Genomic DNA, 24080 nt, shown 5'->3' on the forward strand with positions numbered 1-24080 from the left:
CCTTGCCGTTCCCTCCCCACCTCCACCCACCACCCCGCCCCCGCACACTCTGCCGGCCAGATTGCTCCCTGGGGGAGCCGCAAAGAAGGGAAGGAGAAAGGAAGGGGGTGAGAAAGACCGAGGGTCCCAGTTCCAAGCACCCCCTTCTGGGCCTAGCGTCCCCCTCCAAGTCCCTCTAGTTTTGTTTCTCACCCCTCGACGGAGCAGAGGGGCCAGGCCAAGCTGGTCTGGGCCATTGGCCCCGCCGGAGAAGCAAGAGAGGGAGCCACTCCTGAGAGAGAGATTGGGCCCCAAAGTCTGATTGAGACGGCTCTGCAGCCCCCGGGCTCAGGCCTTACTGGGCCCGGCATCTTCAGTCCCCTCCCGCCCAGGCGCAGGGAGCCGCAGACCCGGCCTGGCCAGGCCCCTGCACGTGCTGGAGGACCCGCCTCGGCTCTGGCCCCGGACTCCCCTCTTCAATCACCGGCCTCTGCGGAGAGCGGGCGCGGGCTCGCGCGTTCCAAGCGCCCCCTGCTGCCTCTCCGGAGCCTGGGAGGCGGCCCCAACCTGGACCCCGGCCGGGCTAGGCCGGCTCCTGTGGATGGGCCGGCGGGCGGAGCAGCACGGAGGGCACCGCCCTCGGCCCGCCCGCCGAGGAGGGGACGCGAGCGGGAGGCTCCGCCAGCGGCGCCCGCCCGGGGCCCGCCACACTCTGCACTCGGCCGTCCGGGCTGCGGGAACGGGACGGGTGTGGGCGCAGGCTCCGCGGGTCAGGAGTCGAGTCCGGGCCAGAGCCCGAGCCGCCGCGGGAGGCCAGAGGGCTGTGAGCGGAGATGGCGGCTGCCGCGGGAGCGGCGGGGGTGGCGGAGGAAGGGATGGAGCCGCGGGCGCTGCAGTACGAGCAGACCCTGGTAAGTGAAGCCGAGCGGAGCCCTGAGGAATGTGCTCCTGGACCGCTGCTCCTGGTTACCCGTAGAAGCGCGAGGTCCTGGGGCCCAGCCTTATCCCACTCCAGCCCTCTAAGCTGGGGAAACTGAGGCTTGAGGGCCTGAGAGGCTGGAGGGCTAAGGGGTGGAAAGCTGCTTGCAGGTTTCTGGCCGAGGCTGGGGGCCTGCAGAGGACAAGGACTTCAGGTGCTAGTTCCAGATGTCCTGCCCTTTACCCACCCTCCAACATTTTCTTTGCTCCTCCCCACTACCACCTGGGTCCAAGTCTCAGCACCCCACTATCATTTTCCAGACCACTCACATCCTTGAACTTTCTGTACACTCCTATCTCCACCATCCAAGACGTTCCTTCTGTCTCTGCGATGTGCATAGAAGGATAATCAGACCCAAACCCAGCCCTGGCCCTTACTCCTGGGGTCTGGCAACCCAGCATTGACTCCAGGAACCCTTTGGTCAATTCTCTGGGACAATGTGGCCTGCCACCTTAGGGACAGGAGTTTTATGGAGAATGGGTAAAGCAGGAATGGGTGTGGGAATTGGGACCTTTGTCCATGCTGACTCTGGGTATATAGCCCCTACTCACCCCAGGACCGTCCCTTAACATCATTAGAAGCAGGGGTCCTGGGGCTTTGAGCTGACTCATGGCCACCACTGTAACTCAGTGTTTGAGAAACTTATTGCTCCTGCTTGTGTCATTGGGGTGGGGGACCCAAAGTCTAGGGAAGGGAGTGGGCCCTGTAGCTCCTTTTTATCAGTGCAGGCTGGAATTTGCCCAGGAAGGAGGCAGGGAAGGAATCGCTTCAGGAGGAGGGGGCCTGGGCTATAACTGAGGCTGGGAGGTGCCCAGTTACAAGATAGTGACTGGATGAAACAGGATGACAAGGAGAGGTGGCAGGGATGGGGGTGGAGCAAGGGTAGAGGGGTAAGCCTTTGCATAGGGTGGAAAGTGTCTGTCAATTTACACAGACCAAGAATGGGGCATTGGCCAAGGAAGCCAGGCACCTGGCCTCTGAAATCGTGTCTATCTTTACACCAACCACCTCTCCATCTCCTTCGCCTGGTCTCTATCTCTGGAATGAGTTCTCAGGGTCAAGCTCTCTCCCCAGTACTCTCTGCTTCAGCCTCTCCCCCTTGTCCTTCCAATTCCTTTGTCTTTCTCTCACACACTCACCTCCCCCTCCTTCGCTGAGTGTGCCTCTTTATACTCTACTTTCTCTCTTTTCCCCCTCCCTTCTGCCTCTCTGGTCTCCTTTCTCTTCTCTGCCCCTTCCCCCGGCCTCTCGTCTCCCCCTTCCTCCTGTCTCTGGTTCCCTTTCCTCCCTCTCCTTGCTCTCTATCACTCTCTCTCTCTGTGTCTCTATCTTTCCCTCCCTCTGCACCCCCACCCCAGCCCCAACAGGAGCCCTTTGTGTCCCGAAGCTCTGCGGGTGGCAGCCGGAATCTACTCCTCCCCACCCCCCAACACACGCCCAGCTTGGCAGGTCTAGCCATGGCTCAGCCACTCTCCCGTCCCATCACCCCAGTGTCTACAGTCACAGCCCAGCCATCAGCTTCTGCTGTCCCCCAGCCCGCCACTGGACTCAGGGCAGCTCCAGAGTGGTGCTGAGACCACCAAGCACTCTCCACCCACCCAGAGAGACTTTCCACTCCCAGCTGGGTAGGCAGGCTGGTGGGGGGTGGGGGTGGAGAAAGGGGACAAGGGGATTAGGGTGGGTGGGAGGGGTGCAGCTGAGTCGGTCACAGGCCAGAGGCCCAGCAGGAACGTGATAAGGATTGGGGCCCCGCCTGTTCCTAGGCCCAACGCAGCTGCCCCCAGTTCCCTGAGGCCCTTATTGTTACCCATGTGTCCTTGACCATCCCTTATTCTCTGACCTTCCCTCCTCCCACTTTCAGACTGCCTTAGGTTTTTCCATCTTTTCCTCCTCTGGAGCCTTCCCTCCCACTCCTCTTCAGTTCTCCTCCTACGCAGTACCACCCCAGGCCTGTGAGAAGAGGACCGATTATTCTGCCACCCCCAGAGCTGTGTCCCTGTACCTTGGCTGTTTCCATCACTCCAGCCAGGACAGCCCCCACAGTCTGCAGTGTGCATTGTTCCCACACCCTAAGCCGAAGTAGGGACTGTGGGTTTAAGAAGGGTATAATGTGGGAGCTGGGAGAAGGGGAGTAGAGGCCCCAGGAGCTCTCCCTTACATCCCCACTCAGCCCATGCCTGCTAACCCCCATCTCCTCTATTGCTCAGATGTATGGCCGGTATACTCAGGACCTTGGGGCCTTTGCCAAAGAGGAAGCTGCTCGGATCCGCCTGGGAGGGCCTGAGCCCTGGAGGGGTCCACCTTCCCCTCGGGCTCCCCCAGAGCTCCTGGAATATGGACAGAGCCGTTGTGCCCGATGCCGCAGTGAGACCTGGGTTGGGGCAGGGAACTTGGCTGTGCTGTGCTGAGGGGATCAGAGACCACTATAGCTGCCCATAGGGGAGGGGGACAGAGGGAGGACCACTTCGGTGCCAGCCTCCCCTTTCTTCCCTTCCCTGCTCCCAGTCTGCACCGTACACTGCCATAAGTTCCTAGTGTCCAGGGTTGGTGAAGACTGGATCTTCCTGGTCCTGCTGGGGCTCGTCATGGCACTGGTCAGCTGGGCCATGGACTATGCCATCGCTGCCTGCCTGCAGGGTGAGGACAAGGGCTGGCGGGGGAGTGCTGGGAAGAACCCATCTGCTTCCTCCATGCCACACTTGTCCAAGTATCTTGGCCACTGGCCACTCCCTCTGGACAGCCTTACTGCCCCGTCTTCAGGCATGATCATTGCCTCTCCCATAGCCCACAACTTCTTCCTTCCCTTGTCCAACTGACCCTCTTACCTGTAGTGATCTTTGTCCCAGTGAATGTCCCCAGCCTCCTCTCTACCCCTTGTGCCCGGGTTCCGTGTGGTATTCCCTGGGACAGCTTGTCACATCAGTACATCAGTGGCCAGGCAGGGCCTGGGTATGCACATCGGAGCTCCAGTAGCACATCCTCTCCCCACAGCTCAGCAGTGGATGTCCCGGGGCTTGAACACTAGCCTCTTGCTCCAGTACCTGGCCTGGGTCACCTACCCCGTCGTCCTCATCACTTTCTCAGCTGGATTCACACAGATCCTGGCTCCTCAGGCTGTCGGTACAGTAGGAGAGAAAGCGAGGGCAAGATGGGACCTCCTGAAACGGGCATATCAAGTGACTCTCCTAGGACTGTACCCTCTCCAGGGTCCGGCATCCCCGAGATGAAGACCATCTTGCGGGGAGTGGTGCTGAAGGAATACCTCACCCTCAAAACCTTTGTAGCTAAGGTCATCGGGCTGACCTGTGCCCTTGGCAGCGGGATGCCCCTTGGCAAAGAGGTGAGTGTAGAGTGGGGAACAAGGGAGCCCCCCCAAAGGAGGAGGAAGCCAGACCAAGATCAGGGGGTGCCCCTTCCACACTCACCACCTGCCCGCACCCCCTAGGGCCCTTTTGTGCATATTGCAAGCATGTGTGCCGCCCTCCTCAGCAAGTTCCTCTCCCTATTTGGGGGCATCTATGAGGTAAGGGGGACCCTGGGAGGAGGCAGAGGGAAGGGTGGGCTGCTGAGCCCACACTGACTCCCCTTTCTACCATTCTCACCAGAATGAATCCCGGAACACAGAGATGCTGGCTGCCGCCTGTGCTGTGGGAGTGGGCTGCTGCTTTGCAGCACCCATTGGGGGTAGGCAGTCAGGCCAGCCCAGCCCTGCCCTTGGCCTTGCCTCCTTTGCCCCTCTCATCTGCATCTGCAACCTTAGGCCAGGCCACGGCCTCAAGTGGTGCTCTCCCTGCACCGCAGGTGTGCTGTTCAGCATCGAGGTCACCTCCACCTTCTTCGCAGTGCGAAACTACTGGCGGGGCTTCTTTGCTGCCACCTTCAGTGCCTTCATCTTCCGCGTCTTGGCAGTCTGGAACCGCGATGAAGGTGAGGGGACCTGAGGCATGAGGGGAGCCCCCGAGATGGCTGGGGGTTGGAGACTCTCGTGGCTGCACCCACCTTCCTCTGTTACTCTGCTTCCCTTCAGAGACCATTACGGCTCTATTCAAAACCCGGTTCCGGCTCGACTTCCCCTTCGACCTCCAGGAGCTGCCAGCCTTTGCTGTCATTGGGTGAGGAGCTGAGGGAGTGGGGTAAGTTGGAGAGGAGGAGGTAAATGAGAGAAGACCTCCTTTCACCCAGGTGCTTCTTCCCTCTCCAGTATTGCTAGTGGCTTCGGGGGAGCGCTCTTTGTCTACCTGAACCGGAAGATTGTGCAGGTGATGCGGAAGCAGAAAACCATCAACCGTTTCCTCATGAAGAAGTGAGTTGACTCTGGCCCACTTTGGGTTGTGTGAGCATCATGGGTGGGGCGGGTGACCGGGGAAAGTGGTGAGACTGAAACGGCAAGTTGTGGCCCAGTCAAATAAACAGGCATTCCATTGAGAAAATCAGCCAATGGTGTCTCCCAGGCGATTGAACACTTCGGCTTTTATTTGAATCACCTGAAATGTATTTGAAGTTTTAGTCAGTGGGAAAGGGCATTTTGGGTGAAAGACTAAGGCCTCCTTGAGGCCCTTGGCCTGGCCCGGAGAACAGTGCTCCCTGGATGCTGTTTGGGCCTTACCTCCTCCCCTGTGGATTTGTCTCTGAAGCACAGCTCTCTCAGTCATGACCCTGAGGATTGGGAGTGGGGAGTCCTGTGACATGACTTCTGTTGGGACTGATATCCTTCAGAGAAAGGGCATCCAATAGAACCTGCTCCCTTGGGCACCTTTGGTCAACTTCATGTGACCTGAGCTTTCCTCAACACTGGCCTTCACTCTTATGTCACCACAGAGAAATAGATGGAGGCAGAAACTTCTCCACACTCACATAATGAGCTCTTCAGCTGGGGTTTCTGATGGGGGAGGAGTTGCAGCTCGGCAGTTGTCCAGAGAGGGCTGGGGATGGATTTTCTGCTGCTGCTGCCCACTTAGGGAGTCAGGAGCCAGCAGAAAAGCATTTGGGCTCATTATAACCCTGGATGGCCATCACCCTCAGGGCCATCATATCATGAACAGCAAAGAGGGTCTTCTCTCAGAACTGTGTCCTTTTATGTAAGAGCGAAGGCTCTCCTATGGCCTCGGCCCTGAGGTATGGGAGGGCACCCAAACCTATCACCAGTCTGTAGTAGGTGTTTGATGCTGTGAAACCTACATCTCTAGACGCCTGCTCTTCCCGGCACTGGTGACCCTGCTCATCTCTACTCTGACCTTTCCGCCTGGCTTTGGACAGTTCATGGCCGGACAGGTAACCCCAGGAAGAACAGGAATTGTGTTTTCTCTTGGGATGCGTCCCTTCTAAATCCAACAGCCCTTGCTCTCCTGTGGGCCCCTTCCCTTCATCTTGTCAGTTCCCCAGCCTGAGGAACCCTGTCCATCTATAGCTCTCACAGAAAGAGACACTGGTCACCCTGTTTGACAACCGGACATGGGTCCGCCAGGGTCTGATGGAGGAGCTAGAGCCACCCGGAACCTCACAGGCCTGGAGCCCACCACGCGCCAACGTCTTCCTCACCTTGGTCATCTTCATTCTCATGAAGGTGGGGCTGTTTACATATATATACCCAACATAGGCTTACTATGATTATGCCGGGCACAATCTAAGCACTTTCCAAATATTAACTCCCTTTAAGCTTCACCACAATGCTCTGACAAAGGTACTATTAAGTACCCTTGTTTTAAAGATGGGAAGTTGAGGCAGAAAGCGGTTAAGTAACTGGCCCAAAGTCACACAGCTAGATGGCAGAGTGAAGATTTGAACCCAAGCCACCTGGTTCCGGAGTCCTTCCCTTTTTCTTTACCTCTGGGGGATTCTGAGATAGCTGGGACGTTTGTGCCTGACTAATAAGGAAGGTAGGCTTCTGGGGTGAAGCTGGGGGCTGCCTGGGGCCAGGTGGCACCTCTCCCTGTTTGAACGGCCTCCTGCCTGCAGTTCTGGATGTCTGCACTGGCCACCACCATCCCAGTGCCCTGCGGGGCCTTCATGCCTGTCTTTGTCATTGGTGAGTCCTCAGCTGCCTATTCTCCCAGCCTGCACCCTCTGGCCACTCCTGTCCATCCCCTCTCTACCTGGGAATGGGTTTTGGTCCAGCCCCAGCCCCAACCCCGACCCCTGCAGGGAAGTCCTCTGCACTGAATGACCCACTGGCCCCTTCCCTACCCTCTGACCCTCTCTCTTCCTAGTGTCCCTGCCCTCCCCCTCCACTACCTGTTTCTCTTCCCACCCCCCTCCCTGAAGGAGCAGCATTTGGGCGTCTGGTGGGCGAAAGCATGGCTGCTTGGTTCCCAGATGGGATTCACACAGACAGCAGCACTTACCGGATTGTGCCCGGAGGCTATGCAGTGGTGGGTGAGTGCTCCTGGTCCCAGTCTGTCTTGGAAAACTCGTCAGGGCACAGGGCCTGAGGCTTTGGTGCCCCCTGCTGGCAGAAACTAGGCTTCCTTCAGATGCAGAAACCCATTCCCCAGAATTGTACTGAGTGGCCCCAAGGGGTCCTACAGGACTGTGTCTGGGTGGGGAGGGTCATCTGGGACCTGGGCACTCTGAGAGACTGAGTGTGGCTGTCCCCAGGGGCAGCTGCACTGGCAGGAGCAGTGACACACACAGTGTCCACGGCCGTGATTGTGTTCGAGCTCACAGGCCAGATCGCCCACATCCTGCCTGTTATGATCGCCGTCATCCTGGCCAACGCCGTTGCCCAGAGCCTACAGCCCTCACTCTATGACAGCATCATCCGAATCAAGAAACTGCCCTATCTGCCTGAGCTGGGCTGGGGCCGCCACCAGTACGAAGGACTGGGTGATGGGGGGGTGGGGGGTGAGGGAGGGGCAGAAGGCATCCTAGGACCCCCTCACACCCACCTCCAAGAAGGTCCTCAGCCAGTGAGGCTGGGAGATCAGCCACCCTGCTCCCTCCTAGTCAGAGCTGACCTTGTCCACTCCCTGGGGGAGCAATGGCTGGCCCACCTGATCAGAATAAAGTCAGTGGGTACTCCTTGATGCTTAGCCCTTTTCCTCATAGGCTTTGAGGCTTTCCTTATGGCCCTGGGATGGTTGTGCTCCGGCTACCCTCCCCATGCTGACCGCAAACCAAGTGCCTTTCTCCGCCCTCAGGCAGTACCGGGTGCGAGTGGAGGACATCATGGTTCGGGATGTTCCCCACGTGGCCCTCAGCTGCACCTTCCGGGACCTGCGGTTGGCACTGCACAGGACCAAGGGTCGCATGTTGGCCCTAGTAGAGTCCCCTGGTGAGACCAGGAGGGGGCCCAGGTGCTAGGGTCATCTAACAGGGTCATCTCCTAGGGTCAGGGTCATCTCCCAGGGTCGCTGCTCAAGAAATGGGCGGGGCAGGAGCTCAGGACAAGTCTCCTTGGTTTCAAAGGGAGTAAGCCAGCACTGCCAGCCAGGGTTTCCTCGAATGTGTGGCCTGTGTCCAAGGCCCCATGCTGAGTGTGAGAGAAGGCCAGAGGGTAAGAGGGCCTCATTCACGGCTCCTGAACCCTCCCACCTGCTCCATCCAGAGTCCATGATCCTCCTGGGCTCCATCGAACGCTCGCAGGTGGTGGCATTGCTGGGGGCCCAACTGAGCCCAGCCCGCCGGCGGCAGTACATGCAGGAGCGCCGCACTGCCCAGACCGCCTCACCCTCTGATCAGGAGAATCCCCCCAGCCCTGAGACCTCTGTCCGCTTCCAGGTGAGGGGAAAAGGCCCACGGTGGAGGCACCCAGACTTCCTAAATGTCACTGTGTAGACTGATTGAGAGGGTGACATAGAGGTGGTCTGGGGCCACAGGCTCCCCAACGCCTTTGTGTCTGTGCAGGTGAACACAGAGGACTCAGGCTTCCCTGCAGCCCGGGGGGAGATGCACAAGCCCCTGAAGCCTGCTCTCAAGAGGGGCCCCAGCAACACCACAGACCTCAAGGAGAGTCCCACAGGTGAGCCCATCTCCTGCTAGCCTTGTGTCCTCCAACAGAGCCAGAGCCCAGCCCCTGAGACCCACTAGGATCCCTGCCCAGCCTTTCTACTGGAGCACATCCCAGCTAAGATGCTGTCCAGATGGGCCAGGAGTCGAACTGGGACGCCTCTCCCCTTGCCCTTCTCACCTCTCCTGGTCCTTTCTGGCAAAGATGACCTTGCCCTCGGGTCCTTGTGTTTGGGAACACAGGGAACATGGAGCAGGCAGGCATTGCCCTCAGAAGCCTCTTCTGTGGCAGTCCACCCACCGAGGCTGCTTCAGAGGTGAGTGTTTGGAGCCTCTCCATCTGGCTCTTTCTTTCCAGCTCTCTCTCTGATGCTGAGACCACCTCTCCATTAACCCTGCAGTGCCTGCCTCCATTCTCCTGGCCCATCTGCCCTCCTAAATACCAGCTCTGTCCCTGCAGTGTGCCCTTCCTCCTGGCCCACCACTTTCCCTCACCTCCCTCCTCCCTATAACATCAACTCCTCTTCTCTCTGGTTTGGCTCTAACAAAGTTGGAGAAGTCAGAAAAATGTGACAAGCGCAAGCTGAAGCGGGTCCGAATCTCCCTGGCGGTGAGTGCTCCCTTTCTGCCTGCAGCTCAGAAGCACTAGACAGGGAGGGCCAGGGTGTAGGCCGGGCAAGCCTCCCCTGAGCTGGGGAGATACAGCCACCTCCCCAGCCCCTAGGTGCCAACCTTCCTTCCTCTCTCCTAGAGCGACTCCGACCTGGAAGGCGAGATGACCCCTGAGGAGGTAAGGTGTGACTGGACTCTGGACTCTGTTTCTTCCTGGGTGTGTTCAGTCATCACCTTGGCTACTGTCCCTGTGGGAGGGACCATGGGATAGGAAAAAGGGCAAGTCAACTTTTAGGGAGGTGAGAACAGCTATTGGCACCTTCTCCCTAACCCCCCTAGTCTTGTCCCCTCAGATTCTAGAGTGGGAGGAGCAGCAACTTGATGAACCTGTCAACTTCAGTGACTGCAAAATTGACCCTGCTCCCTTCCAGCTGGTGGAACGGACCTCTTTGCACAAGGTAGGGCCAGAGGGCCAGGGCTGCCTCGGCTCTCAAGAGCAAAGAGTGGGGATCTAGATCCTCCCACAAGTTTAGATTCAAGCCAGTGGGGAGAAAAGAGACAGCAGAGAGCTCTGTGCTAAGATGTTTTTCAAACACATTGCTTCAAACCATGGGAGGTTAGGAGCCAGGGCCCCTTAGCCTCTTCCTGCCTACGGTGGAGCCAGGCATCATTTTTCCTCTGCTCAGCCTTACCCCTAGGGAACTCTGAACCAAAGCAGCAAAGACAGGGCTTGAGCTGGGTGGAAGCCAAAAGGCCTCTGACCCTCTAGGGTCAGAGCTGGGCAGGAGGCTGCCAGCACCCAACAAAGCTGATACACCCACACTGAAAAAAATGGATGAGAAACAAGCAGGATAAGAAAATTTAATAAACAAGCTAACAAACATCTACGTAGGGGTGGAGACACTGTGGAGAAAAGATAAACAAAGATGAGAAGTGCCTAGTGGGGGGCTTGGAATGTCAGACCCCAGAAAGTCTGACTTAACGTAGGCCAAAGAAAAACTGGTAAGGACACAGGAAGATAGCTCAGCAGAAGGGCAAGACAGCCTGCATAAATGGGGAGAAAATTGGTGTCAAGGCAGGTTGCTGGGGGGTAAGGCTGATGCCGATGGAGGGTGGGGGCTTTCTTTGGAGGACTACCTCAGGGGCTCCCCAAGAAGGGGTGGCTGGCATCATTGGGCACCTTCAGGCCTCTAAGTGAAGGCAGGGAGTATGGGCACACCCAGCAGGCTGCTAGGGTGGAAACCTGGGGGGTTTAGCTAAATTGCTGACTGACTTAATGTGCGAGCTTCTGAGGCATGGGGTTGGGAAGGTGCAGAGGTGGGAGATACTCCCAAGGTCTGCAACTTGGGCAGCTAGCTTAGACGCAAGCTGTGCCCAAGAGCCAGCCTAGGACAGACAAACAGAGGCTGGGGCAGGAAGGACGGGACGACAACAAAAAGCAAAAGGTAATAAAGGCACTTATAAACCTTGGGGTAAAAACCTTGGATCAAAGTGAGTGGGGAACTGCAGTGCAGTTGCAAGAAAAAAAGAAGATAGGCCTGTGAATAATACATTGTATTTAAATAATACTTTTATTTAAAGCCTTTCTTCCTAAGACCTCTAAAGCTTTTCCATCATCTTACTTAATCTTCAAACACTGCATGATGATGATGATGATGCTGACATTTTTTTAGTGTCTGCTATGTGCCAGGCAGTGGGCTAAGTGCTTCACATGTTTAATTTAATCCTCACAACCAAACTGATGGTTATTGTGATATTCCAGTTTTTATAGATGAGGACACTGAGATTCAGAGAGGTTAAGCAGGTTTCCCAAGGTCACACAGCTAGTAGGTAGCAGAACCAGGCCTGGAATCCTAGATGGTCTGACCCAAAAGCCTGTGGATTTTTTAATAGCTTTTTAAAAAATTGGGGGGTGGGAGGAGTAATTAGGTTTATTTATTCATTTATTTTTTAATGGAAGTACTGGGGATTGAACCCAGGACCTTGTACTTGCTAACCAAACATTCTCACACTGAGCTATATCCTCCCCAACAGAAGCCTGTAGATTTAACCATTTTAATACATGGGGAAACTAAGGCAGTGAGGAGGTCACTTGCCCAAGTCAGTATGGTGGAGTCAGGCCCAGAGGCCAGATTTTCTGGCCCCTATCCCAGGAGTCTTTCAGAAGGCCACACTGTCCCTCTCCCTGTCAAATAACTGTTCCCAAGCCCAAGAAGTACGAGCCCTCCAATGGGCTCCCTGGTGTCTAATTAAATTAAAATGAAAAAAACAAAGTAGGTGTTTGTTACAAACTTGAAAAATCAGAGGAAGAAAAGAAGGCTTTGAGGAACCAACTAAAAAAAGTATAAAGAACTGGAAGCGATAAGAACATAAAAGATGAGAAGTCACAATGTCCTTGCCGGCCTGAGGAGTCAGTAAGTAGTAGCCCAATTAAGTCCAAGAAAGGAACATTGAGAGGGGAGAGAGAATACACTGGAGATGTTTTAGGAGCCTGTGCAACTGGACCTCCCCGTACTAGCCTAGCCGAGCACCTCATTCATTCAGGGCCACCTGCAGGGCAGCAGTTGGGGTGGGGGAGGGGTTGAGTGCCAGCAGGAGGCCAGTGGTTTGAACCGAATTCTCGCTCTACCACGTGGTAGCTGGCTTTTTAACCTTGTCACATTTCTTAGCCTCTCTGTGCTTCACGTTCCTTATCTGTAAAATGGGATCCTTGAACCTGTATCGTTTTTCTGAGGATTAGCATTGATAACGTATGAAGCACTTTCAACAGTGCCTGGCACATAGTACGTATCCAACATATGTTAGGAATTACTGCTACTACTTTTACTGAGAGGCGAACAGCAGGGGACTTTAAAAGATGGTATTATGCAGGAAGGGCTGAAGTGTGGAAGAGACGGATGTTTTCAGAAAAGGATGAGTGATTATATGAGGCTGGAAGCTGGGGTGCCTGGCAGCATCTGAGGCTGGGAAGACAGGCTGGAGTGGGCTTAGGAAGTGTGTTATGGGCCATGCTGGGGAGTCTAGGGTCTAACTCAAGTTTGGGAAAGCTCTTAGGATGGCAGAGCCAAGTTGGAGGGAAGTAGGACAGGAAGCAGAGCCCAGTAGGAGGTTGCGGCCCCTCCTGGTGAGGATTGTGAGGGAGTTGGGGAGAATGGCCAGGATGTTCAGAAAGTAGATCAGTAAGGTTTAATGGGACAAGTGATTTGCAAACCTAAAAGGCTTAACTTATAATCTGCCAGAAGCTCACTCTGATCAGGATTGTGAAGAACAGCAAATCCAGGGGAACTATTTAGTAGAATCCTTGGGAGAAGATGAGAGGGATTATTAAAACAGAAGAAGTCAAGGCCAAGGGATTAGTGAAACAGGAACTCTTAAAACAACAGCATGTTAACTTGTGGCACATAGGATTCAAGTCAGATATGAGGAGGAGCTCACTAACCACATGACAGTTATGACATAGGTAGCAAAGGAGCACAGAAAAGCTCATTCTAAAACTGAACTTCTAGCTCCTTTTATAAGTAGTCATGCCACAGATGAAGAAAGTTAAGAAAGTTCTGGAAGTCCTTTAGTAAAGGATTTAGCAACTGTATAAGAAATCATTTCTAAAGTGCTAAGATGATTACAATGAGTTCTTAGTAACTGGTACTCAAGAAGCTGGGTTATTAATGCCCATTTTGATTCAAACATTAAGCCAAAAGGTTTACAACTAAACTCAAAACAGTGTGATAAATGATAGGCCAAAAATTCCAGGAACTGCTGAGTCAGTAGAGTGTTTTTCAAGACATCTGGCCCAAGAAAATCCACTTAGAGCACAAGGGGAACTGGCTGGTAGTTTCTGAACCCTTGGTGATTACATCTGAAAGCTTGGAGGGCCCAAAGCAAGAAAAACATGGGGGGATGGGGGCAACTGTTATCCCCCTGGACTGCAAGGTATATGTCAAAAGGACCTTGGGTGCTACATAGGCCCCAGAAAAAGCAACCTGTATGAGAGATGCAGAGTGCTGCAGGCCAAGACTGAGATGTCAAAGCCAGGGTAAAGGGATTCCAAATGGGAAACGTGTGTCAGCCACTGAGGTGGGCTAGAGGCACAGGATTCAGGGCCAGTACCTCTAAGCGGTTGTGGGGTGTGTGGAACCTCCGTCCCGGGTATCTCCATGACTAATCGGACATCTGCACAGGACAACCAGGGCTGTGCTTCCTCCTTCTATAGTGTGATGACAAGTGACCTGGGCTGCAAGACCACTTCTTACCAATGACCCTGAGCGGTCACTTCAGCACTCAGCCTCATGCTGCCTCTCCCATAGAATCGGTATCATACTTACTTCTCAGGATACTACTGAAATTAAATGCTAAAGTAAGAAAGACCTAAGACCTAACCCAGTGCCTGGCCAGTCATTAGATGCTGGATTTGAACAAGTCATTCCCTCCTCTGTCCTTTCTAACGTGGGACGAGGATTGCTCCATCAACATAAGCAACATAAACACTCCCAGTATCGAGTTTCTGAGGCCTGGTTACAGAAACACTCTCATTATTCCTCTTTTTCCTCCAGTGGGCCCGTCCCCTTCCCCTCACCATCCATGGCACCCCTCCTACTCCCTACCACCACCTTCCTGGGTCCCTCTGGCCTGTAATTTAGAGCTGTCCCCTCACACATCAAGTCCAATGTGTTTTTTCTCCACCCCACAGACGCACACCATCTTCTCACTGCTGGGAGTGGACCACGCTTATGTCACCAGTATTGGCAGACTCATTGGAATCGTCACCCTAAAGGAGGTGAGATGATAGTGGCCATCAAAGCCACTTCCACATCCAAAAAGGCATGGAGGCATATGTCCTGCTCACCTGGGGAAGTGCTGGGGAGGAGTCTGAGCAGGGAGCTCCAAGTCCACACATCTGACCCTCTCATCTTTCCAGCTCCGGAAGGCTATCGAGGGTTCTGTCACAGCACAGGGTGTGAAAGTCCGGCCACCCCTTGCCAGCTTCCGTGACAGTGCCACCAGCAGCAGCGACACAGAGACCACTGAGGTGCATGCACTCTGGGGACCCCGCTCCCGCCATGGCCTCCCCCGGGAGGGCAGCCCTTCTGACAGCGACGATAAGTGCCAGTGATCCCCTGGAAGGGCAGCCCGGATCCTACACCTCTCCTGTTCCTCCTGCCTTGGGAAAGTGGGAGCACCAGCCCCGCTTCCAGACGTGGGGTGCTAGCTTCTCGTGGCTCATCCTACCTGGAATCTGACCCAGTGCCTACCTGCAGCAAGTGTCCCAAGGGCAGGAAGATCAGCACTGCCCAGCAGGATGGGGAAAGGGTCACGTGACCCCTGCTCCCCCTTTGAGGGGGGAAGGGGTAGAACTAAGATGGGTTTATACTGGAACCTCCAATGACCAGATGTATATAGAGATTTACAAAGATTTTTATATTAATTTAATAAAACAAATTCTTAAATAGAACAAAATAAACACCTAATGAGCCACTTATATATAGAATGCCTGTGCCCATCAGCTCTGTTCTTACCTTGGGCCCTCTCACCTGCCAAAGCCTACAAGGCTCCAAATTTCAGCAGCCACCCACACCCACCACGGCTGTAACACTCCAGAGCCCGCAGTCCATGGAATGCAGGATCTGCAGTGGCCATCACCATTTGTTCATCAATACCCTGGCTGGGGCAGAGGCCCCTAGAAAGGTAGTTTTGTCCTTTCATTCAGCCAAGAAAGGCACTACCTTCTTTCCTCCCTGAGGAGAGACACTCCTCAGGACTGTCCCTCGTTGGCACAACTCCTGCAGACAACTGCCCGGCCACTGTGTGGCCCCCTTGTGGCCCTCTCCAGAAGAACATCCAAATCTCCACTCTGGCAACCAGAGCCATCCCTTCTTCCAATGCCACCACCCTAAAGAGAGCTCTGTGTGAATGGGGCAGCCTGCTGGCTGTGAGGCCCCAGGATCCTGCCCCTGTGTCCCACAAGGGGCTGGGAAAGGGCCCAGACCCCATCACAGGGGCCAGGAAAAGGACCAAGAGAGTACAGGCTTTCATCATTCTGATGCCTCCCAGAGAAGATTCCACTGAAAGAACAGACCATACCCCTCTTTAGGAAAAAGAAGATTTAGAGACGATGGAGAGGTGAAGCACAGCACGAGCCCAGGTGGGCAAGGGGCCCTCGAGGGGTGGCTCAATCTGTCCGCTCCTGGAGGGTCAGAGCCGGCCCCCCTGGAGGGGATGATTCTGCCAAGCACTGCACATGGACTCGGAGGTGAGGAGAGAAGCAGAGAAGAGAGGCAGGAGGACGGGGCAGGGGAGGCCAGGCTCCCTCCCGCTCTACCCCACACAGCCCAGTCACAACCGCCCCCTTAGGGGTTCACATCATCTGAGGAGAAAATGTGTACGTGGTGTTTTTGATTTAAGAACATGAACATCACTGTCTGCCACAGCTGTAGCCATGCCCCAGGGGCCCCAGGCAAACCCCGGCAAACCCCAGGAGTGGGGGCAGGACATGCGCCCCCAGCCTGGCCCCTGCGTCCTCTGGAACACTTTCATGCAAAACACACAACGGAGTGAGTGCTCCCAGGAGCCCTCCAGGCTTTGAAGCTCTGCTGGAAGCCTCACCCGAGCTGGGGCACGGAGGCTCTGTCCCCAGCAGCAGCCAGGGGACACATGCCACCACCGGGCATGATTTGGGTCACTGTTCCTCTGGCTCCACCTCTTCCTCGTCTAAGGATACCACCCCAGAAGAAGCTACATCAGAGGCTTGCTGCTGCCATTCCCAGCTGCCTGCTGGTGGCGGGCAGAGCGGCTGGCAGTCCTTGCAGGAGGCTGGCTCCTCCTCGGTGGCAGGGGAAAGGCAGGACTCTGTGAGGGGCGAGCTGTAGAGCGAGTCCTGGGCCTCCAACGGGCCCAGGCTGCGGAAGGCACTTTCCCGGCTGGGGGGCAGTTTGGCGAGGAGCAGCTCGTCGCCCAGCAGCTGGGAAGCCAGGCGGGCCGGGGAGCCCAGCAACCCGTCCTCCAGGCTGCACAGACTAGAGCACAGGGTCTCTGGGGACACGGTCTGCGAGCAGTCGCTCTCGGGCTCCACGGAGCCCTGGCGCAGAGGCCGGGAGAATCGGTGGCCGGTGAAGAGGTCCTGGAGGTGAGGCCCCAGGGGCAGCTGCCCAGCCGTATCTGCAGAGGGAGAGGAAGGAGACAGACCTGCTAGCCCCATGTCAACTGGCCAGCCCGAAGGCCACGTCCCCCAGACTCCACCCTCATGGGAGCTAGATAACTTGGAGCAAGTCACTTAACCTCTTGGTGCCTTAGATTCCTTAATGGTGAATTGAGGGTTCTAACCTTATGGGGCTGTTGAGAGAATAACAGAGTGGTACACAGTAAGAAAGCAATGAATACAGGGATACCATACATGGTTGTGCAGGTTGCTCACTGCACAAGGGGAACCTGTCCAAGACAGTGAGTGAAGGCTGAGATTCAGCCCTCACTCTCTTCACCAAGTAGCATGCCCTGGCATGGGGCTGTGCCTGCCCAAAAAGGGGGTGCCTTTTTCTAATTTGCACAAAGGTTCCACGTGGGCTAGTAGTGGCCTTGGATAAATATTAGTTATTATCATTATCCTGGGGGTCAAAGCAAGCCTGGAACTCAAACAAAAACACTTGTGGTTCACAGCTCCACCTTGGCCTCAAGCATCCAAATCAGTCCCCTCTAGACCACAGCAGCAGTCACCAATCTGTTCTAATGTATTGCCCACCCTGGAGAACTTGTTAATTAGCTTGAGGGGTGGGGGTGAGTGAAGGCAATCTTCAAAGGCAAAGAGGTCAGGGGGGATGGTGGCCTGTGAGACTTGAGCCCAGAAGCTACAGAGAAAGTCAGCCATGTGGTTGAGAGAATGGAAGATGAAAGGATGGCCTTTGCACAGCTGCATGGCCCCCGCAGGGTCCCCTCTGCAAGCACTGGCCTTGGGAAAGGCCCACAGGCAGGTCTCAGCTGGAAGGCAAGGATGCTGAGCTGGAGCCAGCGGGCCTGTGGGCGGTCCAGGCCCAGCAAGCCTTCCTGTTTGTCTGGGGCCCCAGCCCCGGGAGGAGCTGTGCTGCCACAGCCAGCCAGGAGGCTGCCTTGAGAGGGAAAGGCAAGGCACTGCAGACCCTCCCAGAGATCAGCTGCACAGAAGATGTCAGTGAGGTCTCTGGGCCTTTTTTTTCTCTTAAGGACTGCAAGGCTCAACTTCCCAGACCGGCAGAGGAGGCTTAGCACCTATGGAAAAGGAACCACTCCATTTCCAATTGCTGACTGCCCACCCATAAGCGTGGACAGCCTCCTTCCTCTGGAATGTCGAGAAGTACCTGGACAGAGTCTGTCCCTCCCCTTCCTCCTTCCACAGGCTGAGGACATTCTGGAACTCCCCTTCCAAAACAAACGCTTAGCTCTGAATCACAAGGCTTATCAGGCAATTCCACCCCAGCTGGCAGCACTCACACAGGATGTCCCCTCACCTGAGTCAGTTCCCCCAGCAAAGTCCTCATCATAGGATTCATCCGTGGAGTCCTCACCATCCACTGAAGACCATGCCCGAAGCTTGGCTTCTGCAATGGCAAATTGCTCAGCCACTCCTGTCAGGAAGAACACAGAATTCATTTAGCAGAGAAAAGCTGAGGCTTGGGCACAGGAGAGGGGAGCCATTGGAGTGTGGAAAGACTCCAACCCCCACATCAGGCCCAAGGAGATGAGAGCGAGCATCCCTATGACAAACGTGTGGCTGACCCCCTTGCTGTACCCACCTGCTGCAAAGCGAGCCTCTTGTTCACCCTCGCTGAGGTCTGAATAGGAGGAAAAGGCTGATTCCAGGGCAGCAGGCGAGTCACTTGGCTTGCTCCAGCCCTTCCACTCAATGAGGTGAGCCACTCGGCCCTGGGCCATGGCGGTGGGCTTGGTCACGTGGTCCTTCACCACCTGGGAAATACCTGGAGATGGGGCAGAGTGAGGAAATCTGGTAAGGGCACAGGCCAGGGAGCATCTGGGAGGGAAGTGGAAGGGTGGTGGTAATTAGGGTCCACATATGCCTTTGGGTGGGCAGAGAGGGCTGGCATTCAGCTGAGAAAGGGAGGAAAAGGAAGATCCCAGCAAGAGCTCACAGGATACAGTCCCCAAGGGCATGGGCAAAAGGGAGAAGAAAGGACCAAATGGTCAAAAGCATGGGAAAAGATGCATACCATGCAGGGAGGATCTGGCCAGTGCAGCAATCTCCTGGATAGTTAGGGCTCTCCGGGACTTGGGCAGCATCGCGACTGTGTCTCCAACATTCACCTTGGGTGATAGCATTAGAGGGTGAGTGCCCCTCTGACAGCAGCGTCTCCCACACGTCTATACTCTACCCAAGGCGTCAAGGGGATATGGGAGCTGGGAAGAGATGTCAGGGTATTTCAAATGTCCCAGTGGCTGCTGGGATATGTAAGAGACTAAGAAGCCAGGATGAGCAAACTGTCCTCCTGGGGAGCAATGGAGACTCGGGCAGGCCCAAAGGAGCAGAACAGCAGCTAATTCTCCACCTTCCCTGCCTACAGAGGGGAAGGAAGCAGGTTGGCAAGTAAATGGAGTGGGAAGATAGAAGAGGAAGGGACAAGGGTATGCCATCAGGTTCCTCTGGGTCCTTTCCCCCTTGCCCCTCTCCTCCTCTCAGTTTTCAGACCCACATTCTAGCTGTTTCTAGAGCCTACAGGGCCACAAACTCAGCATGACCAAAACCAAACCCAATACTTTGTTCCCATTTCCAGCCCTGCTTCCGGACTTCCTTACTTTGCATCACCCCACCATTCTCCCCTGCAGCCTGGCTCCAAGCCTCAGCATCACCATCAGCTCTCCCCTAAGCCTTGCTGACCCATATCTGTTGTTAAGACCTAATGATTCCATCTCCAAACTTCCTCTTACACAACCCTCATCCTTTCTACTCCCGCTGCCACTGCCCCTCCTTAAGGGTGAGCCCTCAGTGCCCTTTGCCCCGATTAGTACAAGTGGTGGTCCCCCCAAGCTCTAACTCCATGCTATTTTCTCAGCCCAGAATGTTGTGTAAATGTACCCCCACACACACCTCCCATGACTGTCTGGCTCTTTGTTTCTCATCTTTTGGGTCTTGGCTGAACCACTCCCTCAGAGAGCCTTCCTGGCCACCATACCAGTTGTCCATCCTCCCTCTGTAGTCTGTAACAAGTCACCATCCTCCATCAACATAACCCCGTGTGTGCCATCATGGTCTGTTTCGTATGTTTCCTTATTACTTGTTGGTCTTAGCTCTTGTAGTTTGTAACTCTTTGAGAAATTCAGTGTCTCTCAGTCACTGCTGCACCCTTGAGTTTAGCACAGTGCCTGGTACAGAGTAATCTCTCAAAACACATAAGCTGAATGAATGAGGCAAATTACAAATGTGAACAAATTATCTTCCTGGAGTGCAACTGGTCACAACATGTCCTTGTTTAAAATCTTTTCTGGGCTCCTCCAACGCCCAATGAAGTGCAAGCTTCACAGTCAGGCACTGAAGGAACCCACTCTGTGAGGCCCTAGCCTCCTTCCAGGCCTGCTTGGAATCCACCCCTGATCTCCTCTGCCCAGGAAAAGCCCACTTCTCCACCTTCCCGGTAAGGAAGCAGCCCTCCTGCCTCCAGGCAAAGGAAAGCAACTTTCCCCTGGGCCTTGCCTGACAAAATGTTCTCTTATCATTTAAGGCCTGACTCTCAAGTGCCACCTCCTATTATGTTTTCAGTTCACAGTTTCTGTCTTCTTCAACGCCCCCACCCCCATCACAGCATTGCCTTTGCATCTTTCTTGAGGGATCTTGGGATGGTAAGGCCTAAATCTGATTCACCTGGGTTCCTTCCTCCACCCTGCACCTGGTTCAGTGCCCCCTGGCAGCCCCAGCAAACGCCTCCCTCAATGAATGAATGAAATCAGAGGCACATGCCCCCTCCCCAGCATTTCCTAGCTCTCCTCCATTACGTTCCACCCCTCAGAAAGGGACTCCGCCTACCCCTTGACCTCAAGCCCACCCTCTGTCCCTCCCCTTCAGTACCTGGCTGACAGGGCCCCCAAGGTGGCTCCGGCAGCTTCTGGCCAGGCCTGGGGGGAGGAGCACCTGCTGGGTGTTTTCTGGCTCGCTCTCCCTCCCTCCCATCACTCCCCTCAGCCACCGCCATCCGTGTCAGCGCTCCGCGCAGCTGCGGCCCAGGCCCAGAGAAAAGGTGTATGTCACCCTGGCAACCCATCACCATGCAACAGGGTCTCCCGGGATACGGCCCGGCCCGGGATGCGCTGACGTCAGGGCCCAAGGCGCAAGCAAGCCCGCCCGCTGGCACCGCGCCGAGCAGAGCAGACCGGCGCGGGGGCGGTCTTGCAGCCCTGCCGGCCGGATAGCGCCTCCGCTCGCAGGGAAAGAGAGCCAGAAGCAGACTGGCGAGGCGGGGGTGGAGTACACAGAATCTCTTGGTGTGGATGCGGGTGGTGGGGGCCGCCCCCCTTCCCTCTACCAACACGAAGGGCCCAGCACCTCTGGCAAGTCCTGGCTGTCCACGGAGGAAGGGCGGGAGGACCGGCTCCAGCCTCGGAGGGTCCGAGCAGATCCCAAGGAAGATAGAGAGAGGCCCCGAGGAAGTTCGATCCACTCCACAGCCCACGAGGGGTCCGAGGCCACTGAGGAGTGGGGGAAAGGCTGTTCAGTTTGGCTCCCATTTCTGCCAAGATTCCCCCACCTCCTAGACTATAAGCAACCACCTGGTGCTCTCCACAAGCCTGAAAGCCCCTGTTCCACAGCCCTGACCTTCAGACCCCTGGGGCCATTTTGTGGCAGCCATTGGCCACTGTCCTCCTCAAGATATATTCTGCCACCAAAACCCTAAGTATGAAACCTAAACTTTGAAAAATTCTGAATCTTCTCGGGTTTCTCAGCCTACCTATTCCTCTTGGAAAGCACACCACATTCTTCCACCACCATCACCACCCTCTCCCCACCACCACCTTAGACCTTTTGCAGGCTTGCTGCCTTCCTTCTCTTGGTTCTTTCCTCTTGCCAGCCTCAGCTTGTACGCAGTTCTTTACTCTTTTCTGACAAATCTGTGATTTTTTCCACCTTTCACCCCAGTCCCCTAAAGCTTTTTTCTGATGCCTTGTCTGGTCCTATTTCAGCCTGGTTCCCAGTATCTAAGCCAGAGTAATTTTCCTCTTGCCACCAGAGCACCCTACCCCTCAGCTTCCCATCACCTCCCAAATCACATCTCTGTCCCTGATCTCACCTCTGCGACTTGTCTGACAAGTCCATCGTCCTCCAGGCCCTTCACGCTGCCACAGAAACATTTTGCCCAGCACAGAAATCATAGGCATGCTGGCTGTGTTGATGCAGAGAACCAAAAGCCCAGAACCGCTCCAGGCTCAGCTCCCAGTTCTATTCCTATTTTGGCTCCGGATGTGGAGCCAGTCCCCTCCCCACTTGGAACCTGTGCCTAGTCACATAAGGAGAACACTTCTGCCTCATGGCTTTGAGGAGGTGGGAGCTGAGGCCCATCCCTTAGACAGTGCCAAGAGGCAATGTACATCACAACTGACCTTTAGCTGGAGCAGCCGTCTCTGTCCCTGAGCCTCAGCCAGCTGGTGGTCCCCAGAAATGCTACCAACCAAAAGGAAGACACAAGGTTACAGGCCATTCCTGGCCCCCAGCTGGTACCTAATCAGGGCTCTTCAGACCAGTCATTAGGTCAGCCAAGACTTCCTGAATGCCAAGCTTTAGCAGGGCCAGAGGGATCAGAGCAGCCTGCTGCTTCTCAGCTTTCAAAAATCATGAGATTAATTTAAGACTACAAATCCCAGAATTCCTCATGGGAGCCTAAGTAAAGCACAAATCTCAGCTAGTCTTAGCTCAAAAGAATCTCAAGTACCAACTACACTAATGCCTGTGTGACTGACCGCCTGCCCTGAAGACCCAGAACCCATTCCAAACCCAGCCCTCAACGTCACAAGTTCCCACTGGACTTAGGCTTGGAGAAATCCATGACAGTGGAGTAAAGTAGGCTGACCCACCTCAGACATCTAAGGCCAGGCCCCAGTGTGCACCACCATCCATGGGAACTAAGGCCCAAGTAAGGGTCAGCAATTGTGGGAAGGATGCCCTGAGGGCCTCCCTTTGGGCTCCTGTTTCCCTCCACAGGGTACGGTGATTTTTGTTTTTGTTAGGAGTGGGAGAAGGTAACTAAAACAGTTGTACAAGGTGAGAAGTGACCAAGTGCTCACAGGTGCCCCAAATGGGGCTGCGGGTTCCCTTCATCAACCAGGATACTCTAAAGGGGATGGTAAATTTAGTCAAAAACTCTGTAGTAGTAGGGTGCTTGGCCAGCGTTCGCAGGCTACCTCCTGAAGGGGGTTGGGACACAGCTAGGAGAAGCAAGTTACCAGCACAGGGCCACTCCCAGGACAGTGAGAGAAAAGGTGTAAGCTGAAGGGGGTGATTGTGAGTGGGGCAGTCGCCACGGGCTGAAGAGGGTTGCCCACCCCTCCCTAGGCTGTGCGCCTCCTGCCACCCTCAGCGGTGGGAATGCAGGCAGAAAGACCACGAGTCCACCCTGCAAAGCCCAGAGGCAGGCAGGCAGGCAGGCAGGCAGGCAGGCAGGCAAGCAGGCCTTGGGAGCGAGCCCGAGTCGGTTTAGCCCCCTCCCCGCTCCGGCCTGCTCCTTTCTCTTGCCGGGCCCGCCTCCCCAGTGCAGGCTCCTCCCTCTTCCAACACCGGCCCCCTCCTCAAGGCCCCCACCCCCCCGCGGGCCGCGCTCAGAGCAGCCGCAGCCCGACTCCCCAACCAGGGCCCGGCCTCCGCCTCTTACCCTGACCTGCCGGGCTCCGAGAGCCGATACAGCCCATGGCCGGGCACCCAGGCACGCTAGCCTGCGCTCGGGGCCTGGGCCATCGCCTTGCAGAGGGTAGGGCCGCGGCCGCCACCGGGAGGGGGTGGGAGCCGCGCGTCCACCACCGCTCCCGGGAGAGGGAACCGGGCCGGTGACGTAAGCGTGGGGGTGTGGCCACTCGCGTCACCACCCAAAGAAGGGTGGGGCGAAGCCGACGTCACGGCCACGCAGGGGCAGCCTGGAGCCGAGTCCAGCGAAAATGCTCGTCCTCTGCTCCCAAAGCTGACAGCGGAGAGACCCAAAGAGACGGGGGTACCAATGGGACAAAGCAAGGACAAAGACTCACTGGGTCTCGGGGTGTGGGGATGCACGGAAGACCTCGGTGCATCTGGCCCCCTTATTTCAGATGAGAGATATCGAAGCCATAGAGGGCTTCAGCTATAAACAGCCTGAAATCCAGGGCCTTCACACGCAGGCGTCTGCGTCACATTCCGGTAGGACACAGACCAGCAGGTGTGTTCCATGAAGCCCCCCCCCACAGTTATGTCTCCAATCTCCCCTCCTTATTATCAACAGGGAACCCCACCATGTCCACCTTGAAGGCCCAACCCCCTAGGAAAGCGACTCCCCAGCCCCGCAATCATGGACAGGGGAAGAGGCAAGAGGGGTGCCAAGTTACCACCGGGAAGTGCTACAGTGCCAGCTCTGGAAAGGAG

General features: G+C 55.7%; 2 protein-coding genes across 5 annotated transcripts; one reads left to right on the forward strand and one right to left on the reverse strand.

Annotated features, from left to right (window-relative positions):
* Window positions 1–105: 105 nt before the first annotated feature.
* CLCN2 (chloride voltage-gated channel 2) lies at window positions 106–14999 on the forward strand. 2 transcript variants are annotated; one of them, XM_010959164.3, is made up of 24 exons: window positions 106–890; window positions 3166–3322; window positions 3464–3595; window positions 3950–4078; window positions 4165–4298; window positions 4404–4481; window positions 4564–4642; window positions 4760–4885; window positions 4986–5070; window positions 5160–5261; window positions 6145–6229; window positions 6366–6521; window positions 6914–6983; window positions 7220–7330; window positions 7553–7766; window positions 8095–8228; window positions 8502–8674; window positions 8801–8915; window positions 9146–9219; window positions 9453–9512; window positions 9654–9692; window positions 9868–9972; window positions 14202–14288; window positions 14430–14999. In XM_010959164.3, the coding sequence occupies exons 1-24, from the start codon at window positions 813–815 to the stop codon at window positions 14622–14624; spliced, it is 2718 nt and encodes a 905-aa protein (XP_010957466.2). In that variant the 5' UTR covers window positions 106–812; the 3' UTR covers window positions 14625–14999. The 2 variants fall into 2 exon arrangements, with proteins under 2 accessions (XP_010957466.2, XP_010957467.2); XM_010959165.3 differs by lacking the exon at window positions 9453–9512.
* On the reverse strand, window positions 14915–23860 carry FAM131A (family with sequence similarity 131 member A). 3 transcript variants are annotated; one of them, XM_074366817.1, is made up of 6 exons: window positions 23344–23860; window positions 21027–21169; window positions 18703–18796; window positions 18271–18453; window positions 17986–18102; window positions 14915–16666 (listed from the first exon to the last, which is right to left on the reverse strand). In XM_074366817.1, exons 1-6 carry the CDS (start codon window positions 23378–23380, stop codon window positions 16188–16190), a joined length of 1053 nt encoding a protein of 350 aa, XP_074222918.1. In that variant the 5' UTR covers window positions 23381–23860; the 3' UTR covers window positions 14915–16187. The 3 variants fall into 3 exon arrangements, with proteins under 3 accessions (XP_074222918.1, XP_010957468.1, XP_074222926.1); XM_010959166.3 differs by lacking the exon at window positions 23344–23860 and adding an exon at window positions 21769–21974; XM_074366825.1 differs by lacking the exon at window positions 21027–21169 and having other exon boundaries at window positions 23344–23498.
* Window positions 23861–24080: the final 220 nt, after the last annotated feature.

The sequence above is a fragment of the Camelus bactrianus genome, chromosome 1 (assembly GCF_048773025.1).
Source record: "Camelus bactrianus isolate YW-2024 breed Bactrian camel chromosome 1, ASM4877302v1, whole genome shotgun sequence".
Taxonomy (NCBI): domain Eukaryota; kingdom Metazoa; phylum Chordata; class Mammalia; order Artiodactyla; family Camelidae; genus Camelus; species Camelus bactrianus.